The sequence below is a fragment of the Rana temporaria genome, chromosome 6 (assembly GCF_905171775.1).
Source record: "Rana temporaria chromosome 6, aRanTem1.1, whole genome shotgun sequence".
Lineage (NCBI taxonomy): Eukaryota > Metazoa > Chordata > Amphibia > Anura > Ranidae > Rana > Rana temporaria.
Genome location: NC_053494.1, coordinates 197,655,475 through 197,683,290, shown reverse-complemented (window position 1 = coordinate 197,683,290; position 27,816 = coordinate 197,655,475). Strand labels below are relative to the sequence as shown.

Here is a 27,816-nt window from a genome sequence, read left to right as displayed (position 1 = left end):
GGCGTATCAGAAGATACGTTGGCGTAAGTGCTTTCTGAATCCGGCTAATTGTGTTTTTTTCGCAGAGATGATTAAATACCACCAAAAGAAAGCTCTATTTGTGGGGAAAAAACGTTAAAAAAATAATTTGGGTACAGTGTTGTATGACCGCGCAATTGTCATTTAAAATGCGTCAGCGCTGAAAGCTGAAAATTGGTCTGGGCAGGAAGGGGGTTTAAGTGCCCAGTAATGAAGTGGTTAAAGAAAGCAGAAGTGACGTGGCTTGATTTTCTGTCACGTAGACTATTTTGTCAGGACACCGCCTTGTTTTGGCTTCAGGCAGCTCCAGAAGAAGACGCCAAACTCCTCAGCTTTCTATCTCTCATGTGAGTCTTTTTTTATTGTATATTTCATGGAGGGGAGAAGCGAGTTGTGCAGCAGCCTGGACAGTGATAGGCTTGTGGTTTAGTGCAGGCGGCGGGGTTCTCCATAGGGAGACAGGACAAGAGGAAACCACACTCTTACAAGTTATTTATGTTGTAATTAGCAGGCTGTTAGATCCTCAGCATCAGAAGACAGAACACACAGACCTCATACGTTGATCAGCAAAAATCATGTTTATTACAGAGACTTCTGTGATAGGGAGAAAAGAATCCACGAGGTCTGTGTGTTCTGTCCCTTTCCTGTCTCTGCTAGCTCCATCTTTAACCACTTCCTGCCCGGCCTATAGCCGATTTACGTCCGGGAAGTGGTTATGAAATCCTGACAGGACGTTCAAAAAAAAAAAAAAAAAGCCTGAAAAAAAAAAAAAAAAAGAAGTCTAAAAAAAAAGCATTAAAAAAAAAGAAAAAAGATGCCAATCAGTGCCCACAAATGGGCACTGACTGGCAACCTGGAAAAATCAGTGCTGCCCCACAGTGTCCATCAGTGCCACCCCACAGTGTCCATCAGTGCCACCCCACAGTGCCCATCCATGCCCAGTGCCCACCTATCAGTGCCCATCTGTGCCACCCATAAGATGGGCACTCATGGGCGGCACTTATGGGTGGCACTGATGGATACTTATGGGTGGCACAGATGGGCACTGATAGGTGGGCACTGGGCATGGATGGGCACTGTGGGGTGGCACTGATGGACACTGTGGGGTGGCACTGATGGACACTGGGGTGGCACTGATGGACACTGTGGGGCAGCACTGATTTTTCCAGGTTGCCAGTCAGTGCCCATTTGTGGGCACTGATTGGCATCTTTTTTCTTTTTTTTTAATGCTTTTTTTTTAGACTTCTTTTTTTTTTTTTTGCAGGCTATGTGTGCCCATCAGTGCCGCCTATGTGTGCCCATCAGTGCCGCCTATGTGTGCCCATCAGTGCCACCTATGTGTGCCCATCAGTGCCGCCTATGAGTGCCCATCAGTGTCGCATACCAGCGCCGCCAATCAGTGCGACCTCATCTGTGCCCGTCAGTACTACCTCATCGATGTCCATCTGTGCCATCTCATCGTTGCCCATTAGTGCCGCCATATCAGTGCCCGTAATTGAAAGAGAAAACTTATTTACAAAAAAATTAACAGAAAAAAATACGTAATTTTTTTTCCACATTTTCAGCCTTTTTTTAGTTGTTGCGCAAAAAAAAATCGAAGAGGTGATCAAATACCACCAAAAGAAAGCTCTATTTGTGGGGAAAATAGGACGCCAATTTTGTTTGGGTACAGTGTAGCATGACCGCGCAATTTCCATTCAAAGTGCGACAGTGCTGAAAGCTGAAAATTGGCTTGGGCGGGAAGCTGCGTAAGTGCCTGGTATGGAAGTGGTTAACCCTTTTGGCTCATTCACACTAGTTTTGCCCTCTGAAGAGCAATCAACATTTAGATTGCTCTTTAGAGAACATTAGACAGGTGATGAGAAGGGGTTGTATCACCTCTTCCCCGCCTGCTTTATCTCCTTGAACCCCACACTAGTGCACCACAACTGTGTGCATTGCAGAGCAGCCCTATTCACTTGAATGGGTTGTGTTCAGTGGGTGGTAGCACCTGCCAAAGGTTCCTGCCATGACCAAAAATCATCAAGACCACAGCATGTGTACACCTCCCAGCTACTGCCTATGCAGCTAAAAGGGTGGCAGTTGGGGGTGGTAAATATGTGGCTCGACTACAGGGTTTTACAGCCACCCTAACCACTAGTGTGAATGAGCACTAACATTGTTGGCATGGTGTCACAATAAATCTCAATTTAAAGCGGGGGTTCACCCTAAAACATCGATATACAGTTACATCCAGCATACTGCTGACATCAACAGTATGCTGGATTTTTTTTTTTTTCAGCTGTACTTACGTTTTTTGCGTTCTATTCACCCGGCTTCCGGGTTCTCGCTCCCCCGGGGAGTAGGCGTTCCTAAGATGAGGCGGGAGACGATTGACGTGCGGGTAAATCGTGTCGTCGCCTTCCGAAAATATCCGAGGGGGACTTGGCACTTTACGGCGCCTGCGCAGTCAGCTCTACACGGCAGGCGCTGTATAGCGCCGTAAAGAGCCGAGTCCCCGTCGGATATTTTCGGAAGGCGATGACGTGCTTTACCCGCACGTCAATCGTCTCCTGGGAGGATCAACACTCACTCCCAGGAGACATTGCGCAGAGCTCACCGTCGGGGAAAAGGAGCGACATGCCCACTCCCCGCAAGGAAGAAGACCCGGAAGTGAGGCTGAAGACAGGTAAATTTGCACATTTAAAAAAAAATGACAACGCTACGAGCCTTTATTAAGGCTGGACAGGTAAAAAGTTAATTTTGAGGGTGAACCTCCGCTTTAAGTAAAGTGAACTTTCTCTCTCCGTCCTCATGTTACCGTAAAGGTTTTTTTTTTTTCTAATCTGATAAATATATATGTCACCAATCAATGTAAGGGCTCATTTATGTAGCACCCTGGTGTTTAGGCAGGGTTGCTACTAAATTTACCTGCCAGGTATAGTTACTTTGGCTAAGCGTTGAGGATCAATTGATTTCACTCTAATGGCGCGTACAAAATTTCGACAACAAAACCGTGGATTTTTTTCCGACGGATGTTGGCTCAAACTCGTCTTGCATACACACGGTCACACAAATGTTGTCGGAAATTCCGATCACCGAGAATGCGGTCACCTACAACACGTATGACGGCACTATTAAAGGGAAGTTCAATACCAGTCATGTTAGTAGGTTTGGTAAAAGACGACTCGTGCTTTTCAGCCCGTTACAGCGCGACAAACGTGCTATCTCCATTACAAACGCTAGTTTAACCAGACTGAGCGCTTCCGTCTCGTACTTGATTCAGAGCATGCGTGGAATTTTGTGCGATTGGAATTTACGAGAACAGATTTTACTTATCTGGAAATTTGAGAACCAGCTCTAAAATTTTCGATGGAGCCTACACATGGTTGGACTTTCTGACAACAAGCTCCCATCGAACATTTGTTGTCAGAAATTCCGACCGTGTGTAGGCGGCATGAGTCTGGAATTGCTGCATTTCTCTCTTTTGTCACTAGGTGGCTGGGTACCTGGTGGCATTAGATATGAGATGGGCAATGCAAGGTCAGATTATGCGTATATAGGTATCCCAGCCAATGGGCGTTTTTTTAAATCTCTTGGCCTGCTGGGAGAACCTGTATGGAAAACAAAGTGTAGCGCTTAAACCATGTAAATTATGACAATATACTTAGATATTGATAGGATAAATAGCAAATAATAAATTATGCTCAAATATGATTGCAAGTGCAACTTAACCACTTAAGCCCCGGACCAAAATGCTGCCTAAAGACCCAAGGGGTTTTTACAGTTCGGGACTGTGTCGCTTTAACAGACAATTGCACGGTCGTGCGACGTGGCTCCCAAACAAAATTGGCGTCTTTTTTTCCCCACAAATAGAGCTTTCTTTTGGTGGTATTTGATCACCTCTGCGGTTTTTATTTTTTGCGCTATAAACAAAAATAGAGCGACAAGTTTGAAAAAAATGCTATATTTTTTGCTATAATAAATATCCCCCAAAAACATATATAACATTTTTTTTTCCTCAGATTAGGCCGATACGTATTCTTCTACCTATTTTTGGTAAAAAAAATCGCAATAATCGTTTATCGGTTGGTTTGCGCAAAATTTATAGTGTTTACAAAATAGGGGATAGTTTTTTTGCATTTTTTTTTTTTTTTTACTACTAATGGCGGCAATCAGCGATTTTTTTCGTGACTGCGACATTATGGCGGACACTTCGGACAATTTTGACACATTTTTGGGACAATTGTCATTTTCACAGCAAAAAATGCATTTAAATTGCATTCTTTATTGTGAAAATTACAGTTTGCAGTTTGGGAGTTAACCACAGGGGGCGCTGTAGGAGTTAGGGTTTACTTTGTGTGTGTTTACTAGTGTAGGGGGGTGTGGCTGTAGGAATGACGTCATTGATCGTGTCTTCCCTATAAAGGGAATGACGCGATCGATGCGCCGACACAGTGAAGCACAGGGAAGCCGTGTTTACACACGGCTCTCCCCGTTCTTCAGCTCCGGGGAGCGATCGCGACGGAGCGGCTATAAACGAATAGCCGCGCCGTCGTCCCGGATCGCTCCTGAAGCCACGGGGACCGCCGCATGTACGGGGGGGGTCCCGATCGGACCCCCGACCCACGTCAAGCAGGGCACGTATATATACGTGCATGTGCCTGCCTGTGCCATTCTGCTGACGTATATGTACATGCGGCGGTCCTTAAGTGGTTAATACCAAAAAGTGTCCATATGATTAGACCACACCAAGTGAATGGGCAATAATCATCGGTGATCATAAAAATATTAAAATAAAAAGTAGTCCATAAAGATGATAATTCCACCCGGTTAAACAATAAATCAACGCAGAAGATATTGATGTCTTTAGAAATAATGAATCCTTTGAAATGCTTCTCATAGTATTCCTTCTCCTTATAAGCTGCCCGTAAACTCCAGTCACATCGGTCAATCAAAGGGTTAAACTTCCTTGCTGCTGCTCGTGGACTTCAATCAAATCGACCACATGAAAAACAATCCGATCTGGCAATAGTGCTTTATCATTTTTAAAGTACACTCAGAATGTAAAAGATGCAAAGAGTACTGACGGCCGGGGTTGCAGAGCCTGTTGAGAGGTGACATATTCGTCTTGGCACTAGTGATACAAGTATAATACACACAGGTTTGTTTTAAGTTTTAAAATGTGAGTGCACAATTGTTATGACCTTTTTATAAAAAAATTTTTTTTTATAAAGCACTATTGCCAGATCTGATTGCTTTGCATGTGGTCGATGTGATTGGAGTTCACGAGAAACAGCAAGAAGGTTTAACCCTTTGACCGATGTGACTGGAGTTTACGGGCAGCTTATAAGGAGAAGGAATACTATGGGAAGCATTTCAAAGGACTAATCATTTATAAAGGTACATTTAAAAAGCCTAAAAGGCAAGGGCACAACTGGTGGAGGGAGCACTAGGTGTTTGAGAAACACATATACGGGTGGATAATTGTAGAGCGATCGTTTATTCACTATGCATATAATGGATTGGCACGATTTTTTCACAATCGCTTGATTTTCATAAGGACACTATATAGACAATATCTACACATTGCATTTTAATACCGTATATAACATATTGTTTGATTTATATAAGAACACATTGTGAAAATTTGCGTATTGTACTTTATTTATAATATTGTTTATTGAATGCACGTTATATCCCTCAGGGGATACTTTGCATTTAGAGCTGCACTTATTCTGATTCTAATGAGTTAGAATATGTTTTACCAATTGGCAATGAACTCCTCGATCTGCACGCGGATCCAGGAATTCAATTATAAACTTCTGACACAATGGTATTACACACCAGCAAAGCTTCACAAATTTTCCATTGAAAACTCGGAATACTGTTGGAGATGTGGGATAGAGCGTGGAACGCTATTGAATATATTTTGGACGTGTGGAAAGATACAGCAATACTGGACAGAGATTCGGAGATTCTCTCAGGGATTCACAGAATTCCGGATACCAGACGATCCCGCTTTTTTTCTGCTTCATTGCTCACAGATCCCGTTGTAGACATATAAAAGATCGGTGCTACCGTGTTTCCCCGAAAATAAGACCTACCCCGAAAATAAGCCCTAGCGTCATTTTCCAAGAGGGATGCAATATAAGCCCTACCCCGAAAATAAGCCCTAGTTTAAAATGCTTGTAAAATTCTATAATCCACTCTATTACAGTAGTATATAATGTACAATGTGTGTGTTTCTGTAATATAAATGCAGGGAAGAGAACTCCAGTGGGTCAGAGAAGCGCAGAGCAGCGATATAACGAAGGTATTTGGCACAATTATATTACAGAAACACACATTGTACATTATATATTACTGTAATAGAGTGGATTATAGGATTTTACAAGCATTTTAACTCGCACTATGGATTCCTGACTGGCAGGGAGAGGGGGAGAGAGGACATCACATTACATGGTAAGACCTACCCTGAAAATAAGCCCTACTGTGTCTTTTGTTGCCAAAATAATTATAAGACCTGGGCTTATTTTCGGGGAAACACGGTATGTCATTTAATTAACGCAGCTAAAATGGAGTTGACCTTAAGATGGAGGGACCCTAGACCACCCTCAGTTGAAGGGTGGCTCAATAGAGTAAGATATAAAGGAGCAATGGAGGACCTGGTCCTCTCAGCTCAAAATAAAAGAGAACAATATACCCAAACATGGACAGGGTGGAATTTATTTATGTATTCAGAAGAGGGGAAGTTGCTGTCAGAGGAGATAGGCGAGGAATGAGGGGTCCCCCACCCCTCATTCCTCGCCTATCTCCTCTGTTAATTAAATGACATACCGTGTTTCCCCGAAAATAAGCCCAGGTCTTATAATTATTTTGGCAACAAAAGACACAGTAGGGCTTATTTTCAGGGTAGGTCTTACCATGTAATGTGATGTCCTCTCTCCCCCTCTCCCTGCCAGTCAGGAATCCATAGTGCGAGTTAAAATGCTTGTAAAATCCTATAATCCACTCTATTACAGTAATATATAATGTACAATGTGTGTTTCTGTAATATAATCCCAGTACGAGATGCGTACCTGCACGGAAGGAAAAAATAGAACATTGACATATGCGTCTCTTTCGGAGAGAAAAGGGGGAGCTATTAAAAGGGAGGGTTATGGGTTGTTTTTTTTTTTACTTTGTATGGGGGATGGGGGGGGAGAAAGAAAAAGGGGGAGGAAGGAATAGAGAAATGTGGATGATATATCTTTTGTTTTAATGATTAACACAAAAGTAGAAGGAGAAATAAAGGAAAACATAGGTAAATATATACTGTGAAACGGGATAGAACATTGAGTAAATGTATGGATATATAGATTAGGGGACGATGGATGTATGTGTATTTATATGAGGTGGGAAGAAAAGTGAATATGAATATGTATCTTCCCCTTAAATTTTAATTTTTTTTTCTTTTCATCCTGTTGTGTTTTTGGAATGTTTCTTCCTTGTCTTTTTATATAAAATAAAAGTAATAAATATGAAAAAAAAAAAGAATATGTTTTACCTACTCTGACACCAGTAGCACACTAGAGGGTGCTACACTATTACAACCCCACTCTGGAATCAATGGCACCCCCTGCCCACTAGTTCAAAGAATAGGCCACCAATAGCAATAAGAGACAAGTCCATTTACTCTTTTTAATGTTTTACTATCAAGTAGACAACATCAATGCATGTGCGTCAGGGCACACAACGTCTCACAAATTCTGATAGTGGACATCAGTACTCTTCCAGGTCAAGCACTCTGTCCTGTTCCCCTATCTCGGTCCTATCTGGGGTTTCAGGACCTCTTTAAGTATTCCACCCCCGATAGGAAATACAAAACAATGAAAAGCATTACATACGTAAATGCCCCACCAGGTCCCATGAGGGCCAACTCCAAAGTCAAATTACTCACTCTCTCAAATATTCCACCTGATCTTTCCTTTGCAACTCGACTCACTTTTATATATAATATGGAAGGGCGCCACCTAATGGCCAAACCAGGAATCGTGCCAACACCCAGTTACTCACAGCCAAATGATACTGCAGCCTTGAGTCTTCTCTTATTCTTATTTCCTGATTGGGGTCCTTCTTGGGATGTCTGCCTTCATGACGTGGACACTTCCTGTTAGATGGTCACCTCTTAGAAGAGGAATGATGTCATCACAGGGGGTCAGTAGGAGATGGGTGGTCTCAGGGCATCATTGGACTGGGTTGGCAGACCCCCAGCAATGGAACTGATGGTGATAAGGGACCTGGATGGGGGATTTAGGTGAGTTCTGATGGCTTCACCAGGTAAGGGGATAAAAAGACTGTCAGTACAGGTTAGAGGATGGTAGGAGGGGTGGTAAAAAGTTAGTTTTATCGCTGAATTTCCTTGCCTCCCTTATGTGTTTCTTTCAAGTTGTAAAGTTGAGAGGTATGTTTTACATATTCTAAATGGAGATTGCAGTCTTTTTATAGAATTTTGTGGAGATAAGTGAGCAGCCTAGTGTTATTTGTCTATTTTTTTTTTTTCTCATAGGCTGTACCAATGATGGAAATGGCACCAGGTCTTGTATTAGACAGTGCAGATTCTTCAGACCCTGAGATTGCAGGAAAACATATGTACTCTGATGAATCTTACAGCATGAAAGTCGTGAATTTGGCCAATGTAATGTCAAATGAGCATGACAATTGCAAGCAATTTTTCAATACAAAGATGCCAGAACTGGTCTCTGGGTAAGTGGGCCAACATATATTGACGTTAAAAAAGTTTTGTTTGTCTTTGGATGGCAGCAAGATCTGACATAGCCAGATAAGCCAGGATAAGGCCCCATACACACGAGAGGATTTATCCGTATCCGCGGATAAATCCTCTCGAGGATTTGCGCGGATTTCCATGCGATGGAGTGTACTCACCATCGAATCGAAATCCGCGCCGAAATCCTCTGGCGATGACGTGTCGCGCCGTTGCCGGGATTATGACGCGGCGACGTGCGCGACGCTGTCATATAATGAATTCCACGCATGCGTCGAATCATTACGACGCATGCGGGGGATCCCTTCGGACGGATGGATCCGGTGAGTCTATACAGACCAGCGGATCCATCCGTTGGGATGGATTCCAGCGGATAGATTTGATAGCATGTCATCAAATATTTATCTGCTAGAAATCCATCCCAGGGGATAAATATCCGCGGAAACAGATCTGCTGGAGTGTACACACCATAGGATCTATCCGCTGAAACCCATTCGCTGGGATTTTTCAGCGGATGGATTCTATCGTGTGTATGGGGCCTAAGAGTCTAGAAAGGCATCTGAGTCCACCTTTAAGTTTAGAGCTGCACGATTCTTCTCAAAATGAGAATCATAATTTTTTTTGCATAATAAAGATCACGATTCTCACTGCATGACATCATCTTTCACATTATGCAAAAAACTTTTTTTTAATTCATTGAAGTGTATTATTTCCCAAAAAGACCTCTGCACAAATACAGTGTGACATAAAATTTTGCAACAATCGCCAGTTTATTCCCTAGGGTCTCTGCTTAAAATATATATATATATATATATATATATATATATTATATAATATACAGGGTGGGCCATTTATATGGATACACCTTAATAAAATGGGAATGGTTGGTGATATTAACTTCCTGTTTGTGGCACATTAGTATATGTGAGGGGGGAAACTTTTCAAGATGGGTGGTGACCATAGCGGCCATTTTGAATCCAACTTTTGTTTTTTTCAATAGGAAGAGGGTCATGTGACACATCAAACTTATAGAGAATTTCACAAGAAAAAAAAATGGTGTGCTTGGTTTTAACGTAACTTTATTCTTTCATGAGTTATTTGCAAGTTTCTGACCACTTTTAAAATGTGTTCAATGTGCTCTCCAGTGACATGCGGCGAGTGCTACGCTGTGGGCTCTTGCTGAATGAAGCTAGGACAGCCACTGATGTTTCTTCATTAGACCCCTTTCACACTGGATACGCCTATAGCGGAGCGTTAAAATCGTGGTAAAATCGCGATTTACGCTACGCTGCCGTAACTTAGGACGCAAGTGCTTTGTGAATACAGCACTTGCCTCTCTAAGTTGCGGCGGCGTAGCGTAAATAAGATACGCTACGCCCGTAAAATGTAATGCTGCCCTACTTGAATCTAGGCCACAGTCTTTAAGTGGTTAAACTTCCCTCATTTACAGACCGAAGTTTGTTCCTTTGATCTTAGAACAAAAAGTTGCAATGTTTAGAGTTATCTACCAGCACAGACAATGTGAAAAACTTGGCAGGTTGCACGTTTTTTTTTTTGTCTTTTGACAACTGAGTGAGCAGAGAACTCTCTACATTTGTTACATGAATGAATCTGGGAAATTCTGCATAGAGATCGTGAGGGGAGATGAATCGAGATCACAATTGTTTTAATGATTATTCGTGCAGCTCCACTTTAAGTGCAGGAAATTGTTTGTTTGATCCATTAAAAAAGTTATGTTTCCCCCCCCCCCCCCAGTAAGTTTAGACTACAATGCAGTTCAGCTCACATTCAACCAATCAGATTTGACCTCTTAAAACAAACGCAACAACGAGGGTGATTTGCTGTTGCTCACACATTTCTCTTGCCTCTTTATTAAAATACCTTTCTCTTGGCAATATCAGACTTTTTGACAGATTCCCTGCTATTCTCCTGTATAAGTGCGGAAGACTGATAGCGGCCATGTTTTCTCTTTCAGGACTACAAAAGAGAAATCGCAGTATAATGTTCTAGGCATTGGGAGTGGACCTGGTGAGATCTTGTTCAACTTGCAAAATATTGTATTCTAGCAACTGTATAGGGTTAAAGTATTTGTTGTTTTAATCCCTTTTTATAATTTCAGTTTATTTATTTAGAATTTTTTTTATTTGTTTTTCTCAATAACAGTTGGAAATGATTACACTGAACTAGTAATTTTTGTAAACCAAAGTGACTATCCTTTGGTGATACACAGAGATGAAACAAATCCTCCTTCATAAATTGTACCTGCTTATCTGCAGCTTTGAACACGGCCTTAAAGTGGAGTTCCACCCATAAATATAACATTACATCAGTAGTTTTAAAAAAATGTCATTAGTCCTTTACGAAAGGTGCCTTCAAAGTGTTGTTGCTAGGCAGAATAGTTAATCTTCCCACTTCCTGCACCTAGGTGCTTAATGCTTCCTAACCTACACCGCACAGACTCCTGGGAATGTAGTGGGTGTAACTTTCCAGTAGTCTGTGCACTCCCCAGTCTTAAAGAATCATGTGACTTGGACAGCACAGGTGCTGAAACCTGATCTGACACTGCTTGTGCAGCACTGAGCATGTGCTAGATCTGCAAGGCTGAAATCCAGGAAGTCATACAGTCTGGCTTCATGATGCCCACACTTAAGATGGCCCCAGTCAATTTCTATTTTATAAAGTGTCTAAATGCTGTAACAACCTAACAAAACGGACCTTAGTTTACAGACCAACTTTACTAGAATACATTAAGCTTGTGTATTACAGGGGTATTTATATTTAAAAAGTGAAATTGTGGCCGGTACTCCTCTTTAAAGTGGAGGTTCCCCTAAAAATAAACTTTTAAGATTAGATTCATGCTCATTTTGTCTAGGGGAATCGGGTAGTTTTTTTAAAAACGAAGCAGTACTTACCGTTTTAGAGAGCGATCTTCTCCGCCGCTTCCGGGTATGGTCTTCGGGACTGGCCGTTCCTTCTTGATTGACAGGCTTCCGACAGCCTTCCGACAGTCGCATACATCGCGTCACAAGTAGCCGAAAGAAGCCGAAGGTCGGTGCGGCTCTATACGGCGCCTGCGCACCGACTTTCGGCTACTTTCGGAAAATCGTGACGCGATAGTTGTGACCGTCGGAAGTCTGTCGAAAGCCTGTCAATCAAATAGGAACGCCCAGTCCCGCAGCCCATACCCGGAAGCGGCGGAGAAGATCTCTCTCTAAAACGGTAAGTACTGCTTCGATTTAAAAAAAAATAGCCGATTCCTCTTCACAAAATGAGCATGAATCTAATGTTAAAAGTTTATTTTTAGGGGAACCTCCACTTTAAGCTGGCCGTAGATGGATCGAAATTCAGACAGTTCAGAAGGGACGTTATGGTCGTTCCCTTTTGAGAGAAGTCGATCTAATGATCGACTTCTCTCGAACAGGACTGTTGGAAAAATGTTGTTTAATCGACGCCGCAGCCAGTTGGCTGCAGCGCTGATCACCAGTATTCTGACAGTGGAGGAGGAGTCCCTGCTGTCAGAATACAATGAAAACGCAGGGAGGATTCCTCCATTTACCTCGCTCCTGTAGATGGGGGAACGCCTTCATTTTTTTTTTGTGATCGAAAAATACGATCATGCATTCCCATCTTACAGGTTTTACAGTATATCTGTCCATAAACTACAAATAACTTATAACATAAAGACACCTCTAGGCAAAGCACGGACCATACTCAAATGTCAGACCTCGGAGCTGCGGTGGCTCAACGCGATTGGCACTGCGCTGATAAGCCATTCACCTCTGCAGCTAGAGGTTCGGATCCCGGTCTCGGCTTCATGTGAATTGAGTTTGGTGGTCTCAGCCCGGCTCCCGGTGGGTGTGCTATGCAAGGTAAGCCTGTGCTTAGTACGCCCACCCCCCTGCCACAAAAACCACCACACCTACACACGCACTCTAAATTGGGTTAACACACGCACATTGACCACGCGGTCTCTAAAGAGAGGCGAAGGACTAATGGGGCTGGTTGAGCGGGCTAATCCTCTCACTCCCTTATAGGGAGTCCCTCTGCCCTGTTGGGCTTCAAAGCGGAGCAGGTAGGACGGTCTGTGTGGGAGGACCCCCTCACACACCCGCTATTGCCACCCGGGACATGGAGAAAGGTGGCAGATTGCCTCTGGGGGAGGCCTGCCTACTCCCAACTCCTGCAGTCCAGCTCCTCTCTCGAGTACACGCACAAAATACACTTTAAAAAAAAAAAAAAAAAAAAAAAAAAAAAATGTCAGACCTCAGCCACCATTCATGAACAGGTGGTCATAATCTTCTATGTTTGCAAACCGGGTTTTAAATATCACTGGTGATAACATTCACCACTTAATTGTAGCTAGTCGAGTAGTTATTTGTCATTTGCCAAAGGCATTCATTGAAATTCCATGTTACTCTAATATATCAAATTGTCAAGTAAATGGGTGTGGTTTGCCCAGGGCGAGCATTTATTAGATCTTTAATTGTATATGAGTCTCTCTAGTGCTGAAATACCAAAAAGGCAAAGTAGGCACCGACCTTTGAGCCCCAAGCCATTTAAAGCGGAGTTCCACCCAAAACCGCTTTTCTGGTTTAACCCCCCCTTCCGGTGTCACATTTGCCACCTTTCAGGGGGAGGGGGGAGCAGATACCTGTATAATACAGGTATTTGCTCCCACTTCCGGTGATAGATCGCTGCAGATTCCGTGGCGATCTATGCCATGTCCAGACCCCCCCCCCACTGTCTTCTGGGAGACGCACAGGTCCCAAAAGACAGCAGGGACCAGTGAGTACACGCAGCACGACTCGCACAAATGCGCAGTAGGGAACCAGGCTGTAAAGTTGCAAGTCTTCACTTCTTGATTCTCTTACCGAAGATGCTGGCGCCTTCACCCGGGAGTGGAGGGACAAATCGGCTTTGGGTGAGGACATCACAGGCGCCCTGGACAGGTAAGTGTCCTCCTAATATTAAAAGTCAGAAGCTGCAGTATTTGTAGCAGCTGACTTTTATTTTATATTTTCGCTGGAACTCCGCTTTAAGGACCACAAAAAACTGGGAAAGCTTATTGACTTGAGTATAAGCCTAGGGTGTCTATCTGCATGCCTCACTGTGTCCATGACTAGACTTACGTTTACTTACTTACGGTGCTCCCCGGCCATAGGTCCCCCAGACAGCGAACTTTGCACCCGTGTAGAGGAGAACTGAGGCTACATGTGTGGCAAGTTTCGGGTTCAGGAGACCTACGGCTGGCCAGTACCGGATCCCCAAAATCTGGGAGATCAGGCGCACAAAGGTGACTCGAGTATAAGCCGAGGGGGGTATTTTCAGCACAAAAAAATGTGCTGAGAAACTCGGCTTATACTCGAGTATATACGGTACTTTGTTTTCTAGGTTTTGCTGCCAAAACCCCTGTGCCTTATTGTGCCAATACTCTATTCCAGGTGAAATGGATTTATACATACTTTCAGCAATACAAAAATTCAGGCCTGACCTCAAGATCAGCAGTGAAACCATTGAACCAAACCATACGCAAATAGAGCTTTACAAAGGTAAGTGATGTGCCTATTGGTATTGACCAACGTACAATTGGCAGTTGCTGCTGTGCCGATAGGCTGCATGCATTTGTCTAATCCCATTTATTCCGAATGGTACTCCAACGCACCTTGTTCATGTACACTACTGTGGAAAGGTTTTAGGAAGGTGTGAAAAATGCTTTAAATGAAAAATGGTTTCAGAAATTGAAGGTGTTTTTTTTTTTATCAATTAACGAAATGGAAAGTAAATGAACAGAAGAGAAATCCAAATCAAATCAATATTTGCCGTGACCATCCTTTGCCTTCAAAACAGCATCAATTCTTCTAGGTACACTTGCACACAGTTTTTGAAGGAACTTGGCTGGTAGGTTGCTCCAATCAGCTTGGAAAACTGACCACAGATCTTCTGTGGATGTCGGCTGCCTCAAATCCTTCTGTTTCTTCATGTAATCCCAGACAGACTCCATGATGTTGAGATCAAGGCTCTGTGGGGGCCAAACCATCACTTCCAGGATTCCTTGTTCTTCTTTACACTGAAGATAGTTCTTAAAGCGGAGTTCCACCCACTTTTACAAGGTGGTCTTAACCACTAGCCGACCGCCCACGGCCGTTCTACGTCGGCAAGTTGGCTCGGCTGGGCGAGAGCACGTAGTATAACGTCCTCTCTCCCAGCCGCCACTAGGGGCGCGCGCGCGCCCCCCGCTCGCCCCCGACTCCCGTGCGTGTGCCCGGCGGGCGCGACCGCCGCCGGGCACACGCGATCGCTCGGTACAGAGCGGGGACCGGGAGCTGTGTGTGTAAACACACAGCTCCCGGTCCTGTCAGCAGGGGAAATGCTGATCTTCTGTTCATACAATGTATGAACAGAGGATCAGTGTTTCCCCTAGTGAGGCCACCCCCCCAGTAAGAACACACCCAGGCATACTTAACCCCTTCCCCGCCCCTTAGTGTTAACCCCTTCACTGCCAGTGGCATTTTTATAGTAATCCAATGCATTTTTATAGCACTGATCGCTATAAAAATGCCAATGGTCCCAAAAATGTGTCAAAAGTGTCCGAAGTGTCCGCCATAATGTCGCAATACCGAAAAAAAAATTGCTGATCGCCGCCATTACTAGTAAAAAAAATATAATAAAAATGACATAAAAATACCCCCTATTTTGTAAACGCTATAACTTTTGCGCAAACCAATCAATAAACGCTTATTGCGATTTTTTTTTACGAAAAATATGTAGAAGAAAACGTATCGGCCTAAACTGAGGAAAAAAAAAGTTTTTTTATATATTTTTGGGGGATATTTATTATAGCAAAAAGTAAAAAATATTCATTTTTTTCAAAATTGTCTCTCTATTTTTGTTTATAGCGCAAAAACTAAAAACCGCAGAGGTGATCAAATACCACCAAAAGAAAGCTCTATTTGTGGGAAAAAAAGGACGCCAATTTTGTTTGGGAGCCACGTCGCACGACCACGCAATTGTCTGTTAAAGCGACGCAGTCCCGAATCGCAAAAAGTACTCTGGTCTTTGGGCAGCAATATGGTCCGGGGGTTAAGTGGTTAAACTAAAGATCACCACTCCATCCCTCGTTTTTGGATATCTATTTGTTTTCCTTACCTACCTTTTTAGAAAGAATAAATTTACTTCTGCCCTAGCCTGCCTGCGGCGCAGTATGTCACGTCTTCTTCTGCGGCGAGCCCTCCCCCTTCTCCCTAGCTGCCTTCTGGGACCTGTGTGTGTCCCAGAAGACCAGCTGGCCATTTACAAAGCACTGCGCGAATCGTGCATGACCAGTAGGAAACCTGAAGGCTCCACTGTCGGTTTCCCATAGTTGGAATGGCGGCACCTGCATCTGAGCCAGTGGAAAAATCCGCCTCGGGGGCCAACATCGCGAGCTCCCTGGACAGGTAAGTCGTACCCCTACCCATTCACCGAAAAAGTGTCACAAGGTAATAAAAACACATTGTTTTTGACAATTCTTTTATTAAAAAAAAAAAAAAATAGTGTCCCCGCTGTAAATCCACCGTCAATCACGCTGTCCGCTGGACCCGACAAAAGAAGAAATAACAAAGATGCTCCTGTCGTTGGTAAAGGCTGGCTGGCTATTACAGGCTCCGCTGTCTGACATTTCTTATATAGGTAGGGGTGGGGCCATCTGGCTACGTCAATCGGTGGCCCCACCCCCTTGTTATATCAGGTGCATGGGGTGGGGGTGCTTGCTCCTTTCCTGACCTGCTGGATTGCATGCCCGGATAAGGGTCTGATATGGATTTTGAGGAGGGACCCTACGCTGTTTTGAAAAAAAAAATTGACGTGGGGTTCCCATAACATCCATACCAGACCTATAGAGCCTGATATGGACTTGTGCGGACCCACGTTGGGGCCAGGTTGGGGCTCCATGTCTGAAGGACACACGGAGCTGTGACTTGGCTCGAGTGTCCCCATAGGAAGCTGCTGTCTGTGGGGACACTCGATAGGAGGGAGGGGCCAGGAGTGGCAAAGAGGGACCTGAGAAAATACCTGGTAAATACCACGTAATTTTTTTTTTTCTGTGAATTGGACTTAGTTTACTGCATGCGATAATTTATGCGAATGAGTAACATGATACCTTTATCACATGACCCCTATATTCCACATACATTTGTTTAATTGGTATTCACTCACAGTCTTGATAGTGTCATCATGGCTTTGTTTTTTAGCCAATCTATTCAAGATACCAGACCTGAGGGGTGTAACTTTTACTTGGCATGAAAAGACCACAGCTCAGTACAGACAAGACGGCAAGCAAAATAAAGAGTTTAAGAAGTTTGATCTCATTCATATGATTCAGGTAATGTTTAAATTAAAGTTACAAAGTAAACAGAAGGGCTAAAAAAAAAAAGTGTTATTGGGTCTGTTTGTTGGTTGGTTGGTCAGGAAGTTCATCTAGTGAAGCAAACCTCATATCTAGGACTAGCAGGACCTGGTAAAAGTGACTCCTGTTATTTAGAATGGGCAACCCCGCAAACTCCATGTATAGTGCCCAACTATGGGGTCAGCAACGACATCCCTCATTCTTCAACACAAGTTCTGTTCAACCTCCTAACCCTTTTGAGAGCCAGTAGTCTACAATTTGCACAACTGCTGGCTCTCAGTTCCAGCTGCTGCAGACAGCCTGGGCTCCTATAGAGGCTAGAGTGATGATTGGATTCAGATAATGTGATTACTTGCAGGTTGGAGGCTTCATTGAGGAAAATAAGTTTGCCTCCTGTAAGTGAACAGTATCTTCTTTTGGCTGAAGTGTTAAAAAAATTAACCTTGTACATGGCTGTCCATTGTACGTGAATGTTGATTTCTAAAAAAAATGTTTGATATAAGTAACTAGAAAATGTCAGATTTTTTTTTGTAAACTTGTAATCTTCAAAGAAGCCATTCAGTCGCCTTTGCCTTCATATTAGCTGTGTTACAATACCAGTAGTGTCCACCAGAGGTCGTCAGTTACTCTATGAATTCCAGTACCGTAACTGTGTGCGATTCGGATGTTTTAATCCTATTTTTATTATTTTTGGTAGTCGATATATACACGTGTAAAACTGTGCATAGCTTTAGATCTTATCTGCAGTTTATAAATATAATTTGTTGCATCACCCTAAGAAAGATATTAATTACTTAGCTTTACAATGTATTTCAAAAGATATGGGCTTGACTTTACAGTCTGTATCCACTGATTAACGTGTATATATATATATATACATGGACGTCCGCTGAAATTTTTTCAGGGAGGGGCGCTTCGGCAGCGGTGATACACAGTCGCATTTAACCCTTTCTTCAAATGCTAGCGGGGGTTAAAAGCGACCCGCTAGCGGCCGAATAGCGCAGCTAAAACAATGCCGCTTTACCAGTGGCGTATCTAGGGTATGGCAGCCATGGCAAGTGCCATGGGCACCATGGGGAGGGGGGCGACAACAAGTTACCCCCCGCACACGAAAAAAAAACATCCGTCATATAGTGCTCAATTTGGATTAAATAAATTATAAATATGCATAGCTTTTAAGTCATCATTTGCGATTGTGCGTGTGTGTCAGGCATCAAATATAGTGCTTAATATCGATTAAATAAATTATAAATATGCATAGCCATAGATATCATTAATAACGTGTAATAAAGTGATTTGTGCAACAAGCTCATTAAACAGTCCACATTCAGTGAAAGTTCATGTACTGCAAACTTTGAGCAGGGGCTATTGATGGGTACCGTGGCTGCACTTGATGGGCACAGTGGCTTGCATTTGGGCACAGTGGCTGCATTTGATAGGCACAGTGGTTGCGTTTGATTGGCACAGTGGCTGCTTTTGATGGGCACAGTGGCTACGCTTGAGGGGCACAGTGGCGGCAATTGATGGCACAGTGTCTGCGTTTGATGGGCACAGTGGCTGCGTTTGATGGGCACAGTGGCTGTGCTTGATGGCCACAGTGGCGGCAATTGATGACACAGTGGCGGCAATTGATGGGCACAGTGGCTGTGCTTGATGGGCACAGTGGCGGCAATTGATGGCACAGTGGCTGCTTTTGATGGGCACAATGGCTACAATTGATGGGTTTTTTTCAGTTCGATTGCGCCTCCCAAAAATATTCAGCACCAGCCGCCAGTGGTCCCCAGTGTCCCTTTCTGTCTTCGTCACACTGTGTCCCTCCCTATCCCTGGTTATATGAAAGATGGGTTTCAAATGTTTTGACAGGGGCGCAGTTTCAGTGCTTGCCATAGGCACCATTTTCACTGGATACGCCTCTGCGCTTTACCGATAACGCGGCCAGCTGGCAGTGTGAAATAGCTCTTGAGATAATTGAGCTTCACTCCATGCCCATATAAATATAGCCTAGAGAATGTACAGACCCCCCCTTCAGCACAGACCCCCCCTTAAGCACAGACCCCTCCATTCAGCACAGATGGACCCCCTTCAGCACAGACCCTCCATTCTGCACAGACCCCTCCATTCAGCACAGATGGACCGCCTTTAAGCACAGACCCCCCTTCAGCACATACCCCCCTTCAGCACATACCCCCCCTTCAGCACAGATGGACCCCCCATCCCATTCACTACCTCAGATCAGCCATCAGCGTGGCACAGGCACAGCAGGTTCCCTCCCCTTGTGTACACATAAACACTGGAGGGGGGGGGGGCGGCTTCACTCTGCTCGCTGTGCCTGTGACATCTGGCCCGGGACCGCTCAGGCAGCTCGCAGCCGCAAAACTCTTCAACACCTTCTCGATCTTCTAGGGGGGGTCATTTGCCCCCCTTGCCCTATGGAGCGGACGCCCATGTGTGTATATATATATATATATATTAAAAAAACACGAATACATACATATATATATATATATACACACATGGGCGTCCATGTGTGTATATATTAAAAAAACACGAATACATACATATATACACACATATATATATATACACACACACACACACACTACAGGTGCATCTTATAAAATTTGAATATCGTCAAGAAGTCCATTTTATTTCAGTAATTCAATTTAAAAAGTGAAACTCGTATTTGATATAGATGCGTTACACATAAAGTTGATATATTTCAAACATTCCTTTCTTTTAACATTGATGATTAGGACTTACAGCTAGTGAAAACCCCAAATTTTGTATCTCAGAAAATTCGAATACCGATACTCCTCGTTTAACGACCTCTCGGACTTACGACCAGTTCTCCCCACCTGAACGACAATCATTGTATTAAATAGTACAGAATATTCGTTTGAGTCCTGTACTTATGCAAAAACAATGTTATTGAGCTGGAGTTTTGTGTTTTAGACTTTTTTTTTTTTCACAATATAGTACAGTACATTAGTTAACCACTTAAGCCCCGGACCATCGCGGCCACTCTGTGCAAAACGAACTGCACAGTGGAGCCAAGTATAACATGTTTGTTATTTAAAAAAAATAAAAACCGAAGCCATACAACCCCTTTAAGGGGGGGGGGGATATGATCAACATACATTAATACATAAGTGGTCCATATAGTGAACTTGTGTAGAGTTATTCACGTCATGTCCTTACAAAGGACAAGGGGGCACTCTCTATGTCTTGAGTAAAAGATTTCTAAACATGGAAAGGCTTCTTCACTGTAAGAGCTGTGAAAATGTGGAATAGACTCAAGAAATTATTCTGGCCAGCTCAGCAGATTGTTTTTTTTTTTTTAAAAGAAGCTGGATGCATTTGTAAAAGCACAAACTATAACAGGATGCTAACATTGATAGATAATAATACAATTGCATGTTAATCCAAGGGATATCTGATTGCCTTTGGGGAATCGGGAAGGATTCCCCCCCCCCCCCCCCCCAGTAGCAATTTGGACAATGTTTTATGAGGTGTTTTTTTTTTTTTTGCTTTCCTCTGGATTAGCTCTGGTTATAGGATTCTGCATATGAAGGTTATTTATGTATTTGTTTTTTCTATTATATTGAACTAGCTAAACTTTTTTTTGTCTTTTTTTAAGCCTATGTAAAAATGTTGTCACAAATTATTGTTATGTTTTCAAGAGCACAAAACTTGAATGTTTTTTCCCTATAAGGCCAGATTCACACGAGTGCGGTGAAAATTTCAGCTCTCTTATCTCTGCAGAGAGATAAGAGAACTGTTCAGCAGATCCACTGCGTTTTAGCTGCAGATTAGCTGTGAATTTGGAGACCTGGGAGAGGGGAGGGGGAGGGGGGGAAGTGTATTGAGCTGAATGAGACAAATCCTGAAGAGAAATGAACACATCTGCGAATCAGCTGCGTACCCATAGAAGATAATGGGCCTGAACTCGCACCTGAGCCGCACCGCAATGCCTAAAATACGCACACGTTTTTTCGGCAATGCGCAGTGCGAATGCATCGCACATATGTGAACCAGCCTCATTGAAAACAATGTATTTAGAAATGTTCTGCGTATTGGATGCGGTTTAAGCCGCACTCAATTCGCATAGGTGTGAACCCGGCCTTAAAGCGGGAGTTCACCCATAAAACATTTTTTACCCGTAGATTGATGCTCATTTTGTCTAGGGGAATCGGCTAGTTGTTTTAAAATCCGAGCAGTACTTACCGTTGTAGAGAGCGATCTTCTCCGTCGCTTCCGTGTATGGGTCTTCGGGAGTGGGCGTTCCTTCTTGATTGACAGGCTTCCGACGATCGCATCCATCGCGTCACGAGTAGCCGAAAGAAGCCGAACATCGGTGCGGCTCTATACGGCGCCTGCGCACCGACGTTCGGCTACTTTCGGAAAATCGTGACGCGATGGATGCGACCGTCGGAAGCCTGTCGGAAGACTGTCAATGAAAATAGGAACGCCCAGTCCCGCAGCCCATACCCGGAAGCGACGGAGAAGATCGCACTCTACAACGGTAAGTACTGCTTCGATTTTAAAACAACTAGCCGATTCCCCTTGACAAAACGAGCCTCAATCTACGGGTAAAAAATGTTATTTCCAGGTGAACCTCCACTTTAAACAATATTGGCAGCTGCAGATTAAAATGAAATTACCTTCTCAACACTGTATTATTTTTATATTATTATTGTAGTAATTACAATTTTTTTATGTAAAGAACGAGAAGTTTTCCTTTAAGCACACATTGGTTAGTGAAGTGCGGTTATCATGTGTTTCAGATGGTATACTATACAACTCCAATAAAAGAAACCTTGGAGTTTTTCATATCCTGTCTGTCCCCAGAAGGAAAACTTATCATCACCATCATAACAGGTGAGCTACATAGATTTCTGTTCTGTTTGTGGATCATAAACTGGACGCAGAGCAATGCTGATGTACAAAACTCTACACCTCCGATTCTGCTTAAAGCGGATTTCCACCCAAAAGTAAAAAACTTCTGCTCATCGGATCCCCCCCCCCCCTCTGGTGCCACAATTGGCTGCTTTTGGGGGAGGGGGGGACAGGATACCGGTCTTTGACACACCCGGGGGCCCACAGTTTCAATGGCGGTGCTGCGGAGAGGAGGGGGAGAGGCGTGAGGTTCCATGCGGCCGCATCCTTGGACCGTGGGACAGGTGATTGTCTGTTTATTGAAAGTCAGCAGCTACACATTTTGTTGCTGCTGACTTAATAAACAAAAAAAAAAGCCTGAAGCTCCGCTTTAACTGCCTGGCTGCCATGCTGATCAACAAGTGGCAGTACACATGACCGTGTCCCTGACCGAAAAAACACATATCCAAATCAGTTCTAATTTCACTGGCTGTATTGCTTATTCTGAGTCTCCAGCAGGGTGTGGCTAGGTCTACAAAAGATCTGGGGCTAAAGCCCATAGCCGCGAAGTAAAAAAAGTGACACGCTTGGGAGGGCATACGCATGTATATAATGTGTGTGTGTGTATATATATTTTACATTATATACTATCATTACATCAGGGTCCCCAGAGAGCCTCCCCCTTACATCGGGGTCCCCAGAGAGCCTCCCCCTTACATCGGGGTCCCCAGAGAGCCTCTCCCTTACATCAGGGTCCCCAGAGAGCCTCCCCCTTATATCGGGGTCCCCAGAGAGCCTCTCCCTTACATCAGGGTCCCCAGAGAGCCTCCCCCTTACATCAGGGTCCCCAGAGAGCCTCCCCCTTACATCAGGGTCCCCAGAGAGCCTCCCCCTTACATCAGGGTCCCAAGAGAGCCTCCCCTTACATCTGGGTCCACAGAGAGCCTCCCCCTTACATCGGGGTCCCCAGAGAGCCTCCCCCTTACATCGGGGTCCCCAGAGAGCCTCCCCTTACATCTGGGTCCACAGAGAGCCTCCCCCTTACATCAGGGTCCCAAGAGAGCCTCCCCTTACATCTGGGTCCACAGAGAGCCTCCCCCTTACATCAGGGTCCCAAGAGAGCCTCCCCCTTACATCGGGGTCCCCAGAGAGCTTGTCACGTTACCTGCCACCAAATATGGATTGTGACTTGCTGTGTCACTTGCCACCGGATGCAGCACATGTGCATTGACTGGGTCCCAGAGAGAGGGCGGGCAGTGAGAGATAATGTAATTTGGCACAGTGAGGGCAGAACAGCAGTTAGAGGCTAGGGTATACAGACAGGCTAGGATAGTATAGAGTTTCCCCCTCGCCCCTCCTCCATGGCCTGCACTCACCTGGCGCCTCCCCTGCTCAGGAGCTTGTGTGATAAAATTCCTCCCGTCTCTATCATATGGGCGGAGCAAGGGAGGAGACTCGCTCTCACACTGATCTCCGGGCTCTGGCTGTCACTGAAGCACCGAGTGCAGACTCAGTGAGAGTGCTGTGGCTGTGCGGCACATCGCTGTGTCAGGCATACTCGCAACACTCTTACTGAGTCTACCCCCGGTGCGAATCGTGGAGTTAGTGCCTGCCCTGCTCTGCCACCTCTTTCAAATTGCCATCTGGGCCCATTGGGACCCATGGTAGGGCCAGCCCTGGTCTCGGGGATATGAGCCCAGATTCGGGGCTATAGCCCCTGAAGCCACCTCCTAGCTACGCCACTGGTCTCCAGTATTGAAGCCAGAGACAACCAGGCAATGGACACGTTCAGAAGAATGTCAGCAATGGCATCCTATTTATTTCCCCTAGTATGGGTTTCCTTTTAACATCTGTAGATATCTCCTAAAATTGATTTATTAAATGTAACGGCAAATTTTAAAAGAAAAAAGTGACTTTGTTTATTTAAAGTGATGCTAGATGTTGTCAATGACCGTGTATGGTGCCTGTGATTGGCTGCTCCTGGAAAGTCACACCTCTCACTGATTGTCCTACAGGGGACAGCGGATGGAATAAGTTGTACAAGAGACACAAATGGCTTTCACAGGAAGATTATTGCATGGATTTGTGCTCGGAGGACATCACCGCTATCCTTGATACCATCCCCGTGAGATACGAGACCCATGACATCGACTCGTACTTCGACATCACCGAGTGCTTTGTAGAGGGCAGTGACGTTGGCGGGATGTTGCTCGATGCGGTCACAGAGAAATTACACTTTGCGGAAACGGCACCCGCTGACATCAAAGCGAAAATCATGGAGGACCTGCAAAGCCCAGAATTTAGTGTCCGGAGAGATGGGAAGATCTTGTTAGATACAAGGGTGAAAGCAATTGTGGTTGGGTAGAAAAAAGTTTGGGGCAGATCCACAGAGATCTGCACCCGCGCAGCGTATCAGAGATACGCTACGTCGCCGTACCTTACCTGGCTTTAGTTCGAATCCAGGAACATTTTGCGCCGTAAGTTACGGCGGCGTAGTCTATCTCTGGCGGCGGAATTCAAATCGGCGATTAGGGGGCATGCGTCGTCCCGAAATTTCCCGCCGTGCATTGCGCTAAATGACGTCGCTAGGACGTCATTTTTTTTAACTTAGACGTGAGTTACGTCCATCCCGATTCACGGACGACTTATGCAAAAAAAATTCAAATGAAACGCGGGAACGACGGCCATACTTAACATGGCAAATCTAACTATACACCGTAAAAAATACCAGCTTTAACTGTACGCCGGAAAAAGCCGACTAGAGACGACGTAAGAGAATGCGACGGCCGCTCGTCCGTTCGTGGATCGTCGGAAATAGCTAATTTGCATACCCGATGCGGAAAACGTCGCAAACTCCACCCAGCGGACGCCGAAGTATTGCATCTAAGATCCGAAGGCGTACGAAGCCGTACGCCTGTCGGATCTTACGCAGATGCCGTCGTATCTTGGTTTGAGGATTCAATTTACTTTTCAAAAAGACAATTGTCATTAGAGACATCCTGAGATTGTCATTGCTGACCTTCCTATAAAAATGCTTGTTTTCTGGCTGTATTAGACTTTAACCCTTTTGAATCTCCTACATCACAGGTCAAGCAAAGTTTGGAGTTCTCTTTTCATTAAATTTGAATTTTAAAGTGGTCGTAACCCTCATGCCTCGTACACACGACCGGTTTTCCCGACGGGAAAACTGCCCGCAAAAAAATTAGAACCAGCTCTCTTTTTTCCCGTCGTGATTCCCGGCGGTCTTTTTCCCGTTGCGAAAACCGCTCGCGTGTATGCTTCGCCGTAGGTGTACGTTGCTTCGTGCAATAGAGACAGGGAGCGCACGCGCGTGGTCGTCGGCCGCGATGTCCGCCGGCCACCCACGATCGCTCCACAGAAAGCCAGAATGAGGGATCTGTGAATGTAAACAAACAGATCCCTGTTCTGTCAGGGAAGTAGAGAGAGATTGTCTGTTCCTAGTGATCAGGAACAGCGATCTGTCTCTGCTCCCAGTCAGTCCACTCCCCCCACAGTTAGAAACTCCTTCCAGGGAACACATTTAAAGGGGTTGTAAAGGTACAATTTTTTTTTTTCCTAAATAGCTTCCTTTCCCTTAGTGCAGTACTCCTTTCACTTCACTTACCTCATCCTTTGATTTTGCTTTTAAATGTCCTTATTTCTTCTGAGAAATCCTCACTTCCTGTTCTTCTGTCTGTAACTCCACACAGTAATGCGAGGCTTTCTTCTTGGTGTGGAGTGTCGTGCTCGCCACCTCCCTTGGACTAACGGAGAGTCAGGACACTCTCTACATTGCAGATAGAGAAAAGAGCTGTGTGTTAGTGGGCGTCCTGACTCTCCTGTAGTCCAAGGGAGGGGGCAAGCACGACACTCCACACCAGGGAGAAAGCCTCGCATTACTGTGTGGAGTTACAGACAGAAGAACAGGAAGTGAGGATTTCTCAGAAGAAATAAGGACATTTAAAAGCAAAATGAAAGGATGAGGTAAGTGAAGGAGGACTGCACTAAGGTAAAGGAAGCTATTTAGGGGAAAAAAATTGTAACTTTACAACCCCTTTAACCCCTTGATCGCCATTAGTGTTAACTCCTTCCCTGCCAGTGTCTTTTATACAGTAATCCGTGCATTTTTTATAGCTCTGATAGCTGTAAGTGTCCGATCTGTTTGCTGCAATGTCACAGTCCGGCTAAAAAAAAAATTGCTGATTACCGCCATTGCTAGTAAAAAAAATTATAATAAAAATGCTATAAGTCTATCCCCTATTTTGTAGATGCTATAACTTTTACTCAAACCAATCAAAATATGCTTATTGCGATATTTTTTACCTTATTGCGATATTTATCGGCCTAAACCAATGAAGACATTCGTTTTTTTACATTTTCTTGGGGATATGTATTATAGCAAAAGGTAGCAAAAAATATATACTGTACATTTTTTCAAAATTGTCTGTCTTTTTTTGTTTATAGCACAAAAAATAAAAAACGCAGAGGTGATCAAATACCACCAAAAGAAAGCTCTATTTGTGGGAAAAAAAAGGTTTGGGTACAACGTTGCATGTCTGCGCAATCCTCAATGGCCTGGTCAGGAAGGGGGCAAATCCCTCCGGTCCTTAAGTGGTTAAATAGTATTTTGCATAAATATAGAGGTGATTATGGCAACACTGTGATTTTATATTTCCAGAATACAAGGACTGTTGTCAAAGTTTGCTAAAGAAACATTACAATAAAAATTCCCTTTGTGACCAGCAGATGGCACATTCAGTTTTGGTTCAGCCAGAGACATCGATGTAATGCAGCAGTGTATACAATACATATATAGAAAGAGACTGAGAATCATGGATCTCTCCTCTAATAATAATAATTTGCTTTTCTTGTTGCCATTTTAACCACTTAAGACTCTGACCTTTATGCAGGTAAAAGACCAGGCCAGTTTTTGCGATTCGGCACTGCGTCGCTTTAACTGACAATTGCGCGGTCGTGGGATGTGGCTCCCAAACAAAATTGGCGTCCTTTTTTTCCCAAAAATAGAGCTTTCTTTTAGTGGTATTCGATGACCTCTGCGGTTTTTATTTTTTGCGCTATAAACAAAAATAGAGCGACAATTTTGAAAAAAAATGCAATATTTTTTACTTTTTGCTATAATAAATATCCCCCGAAAACATATTTTTTCCTCAGTTTAGGCCGATACGTATTCTTCTACCTATTTTTGGTAAAAAAAATGGCAATAAGCGTTTATCGATTGGTTTGCGCAAAATTTATAGCGTTTACAAAATAGGGTATAGTTTTATTGCATTTTTATCAAAAAAAATTTTTTTACTGCTAATGGCGGCGATTAGCGATTTTTTTCGTGACTGCGACATTATGGCGGACACATCGGCCAATTTTGACACATTTTTGGGACCATTGTCGTTTTCATAGCAAAAAATGCTATAAAATGCATTGTTTACTGTGAAAATGACAGTGCAGTTTGGGAGTTAACCACAAGGGGGCGCTGTAGGGGTTATGTGTGACCTCATATGTTTTTCTAACTGTAGGGGGGCGGGGCTGGACGTGTGGCATCATTAATCGTGTTTCCCTATATCAGGGAACACACGATCAATGACACCGCCACTGTGAAGAACGGGGAATCTGTGTTTACACACAGCTCTCCCCGTTCTTCAGCTCTGGGGACCGATCGCGGGACTCCGGCGGCGATCGGGTCCGTGGGTCCTGCTGTCTTTGTCACGAAGCTTCGGACCGGGTCCAGGGCGTGGCTTTTCACGACGCTCAGGAAGTGACCTCTGCGCCTCGGCTGGAA

General features: G+C 44.1%; 1 protein-coding gene across 2 annotated transcripts; it reads left to right on the top strand.

Annotated features, from left to right (window-relative positions):
* Positions 1-262: 262 nt before the first annotated feature.
* Positions 263-24,469, top strand: LOC120944139 (histamine N-methyltransferase-like). Of its 2 annotated transcripts, none has more exons than XM_040358048.1 (7): positions 263-365; positions 8,549-8,745; positions 10,740-10,792; positions 14,206-14,313; positions 16,993-17,123; positions 21,932-22,025; positions 24,038-24,469. In XM_040358048.1, exons 2-7 carry the CDS (start codon positions 8,558-8,560, stop codon positions 24,385-24,387), a joined length of 924 nt encoding a protein of 307 aa, XP_040213982.1. In that variant the 5' UTR covers positions 263-365; positions 8,549-8,557; the 3' UTR covers positions 24,388-24,469. The 2 variants fall into 2 exon arrangements, with proteins under 2 accessions (XP_040213982.1, XP_040213983.1); XM_040358049.1 differs by lacking the exon at positions 263-365 and adding an exon at positions 5,227-5,400.
* Positions 24,470-27,816: the final 3,347 nt, after the last annotated feature.

Bases quoted from the DNA above. Each gene is read 5' to 3' on its own strand.
- LOC120944139 (XM_040358048.1), top strand. From the start codon at position 8,558: ATGATGGAAATGGCACCAGGTCTTGTATTAGACAGTGCAGATTCTTCA. The intron at 10,793-14,205 runs GTGAGATCTTGT...ACTCTATTCCAG, and splicing joins AGGCATTGGGAGTGGACCTG to GTGAAATGGATTTATACATA. The intron at 17,124-21,931 runs GTAATGTTTAAA...CATGTGTTTCAG, and splicing joins ATCTCATTCATATGATTCAG to ATGGTATACTATACAACTCC.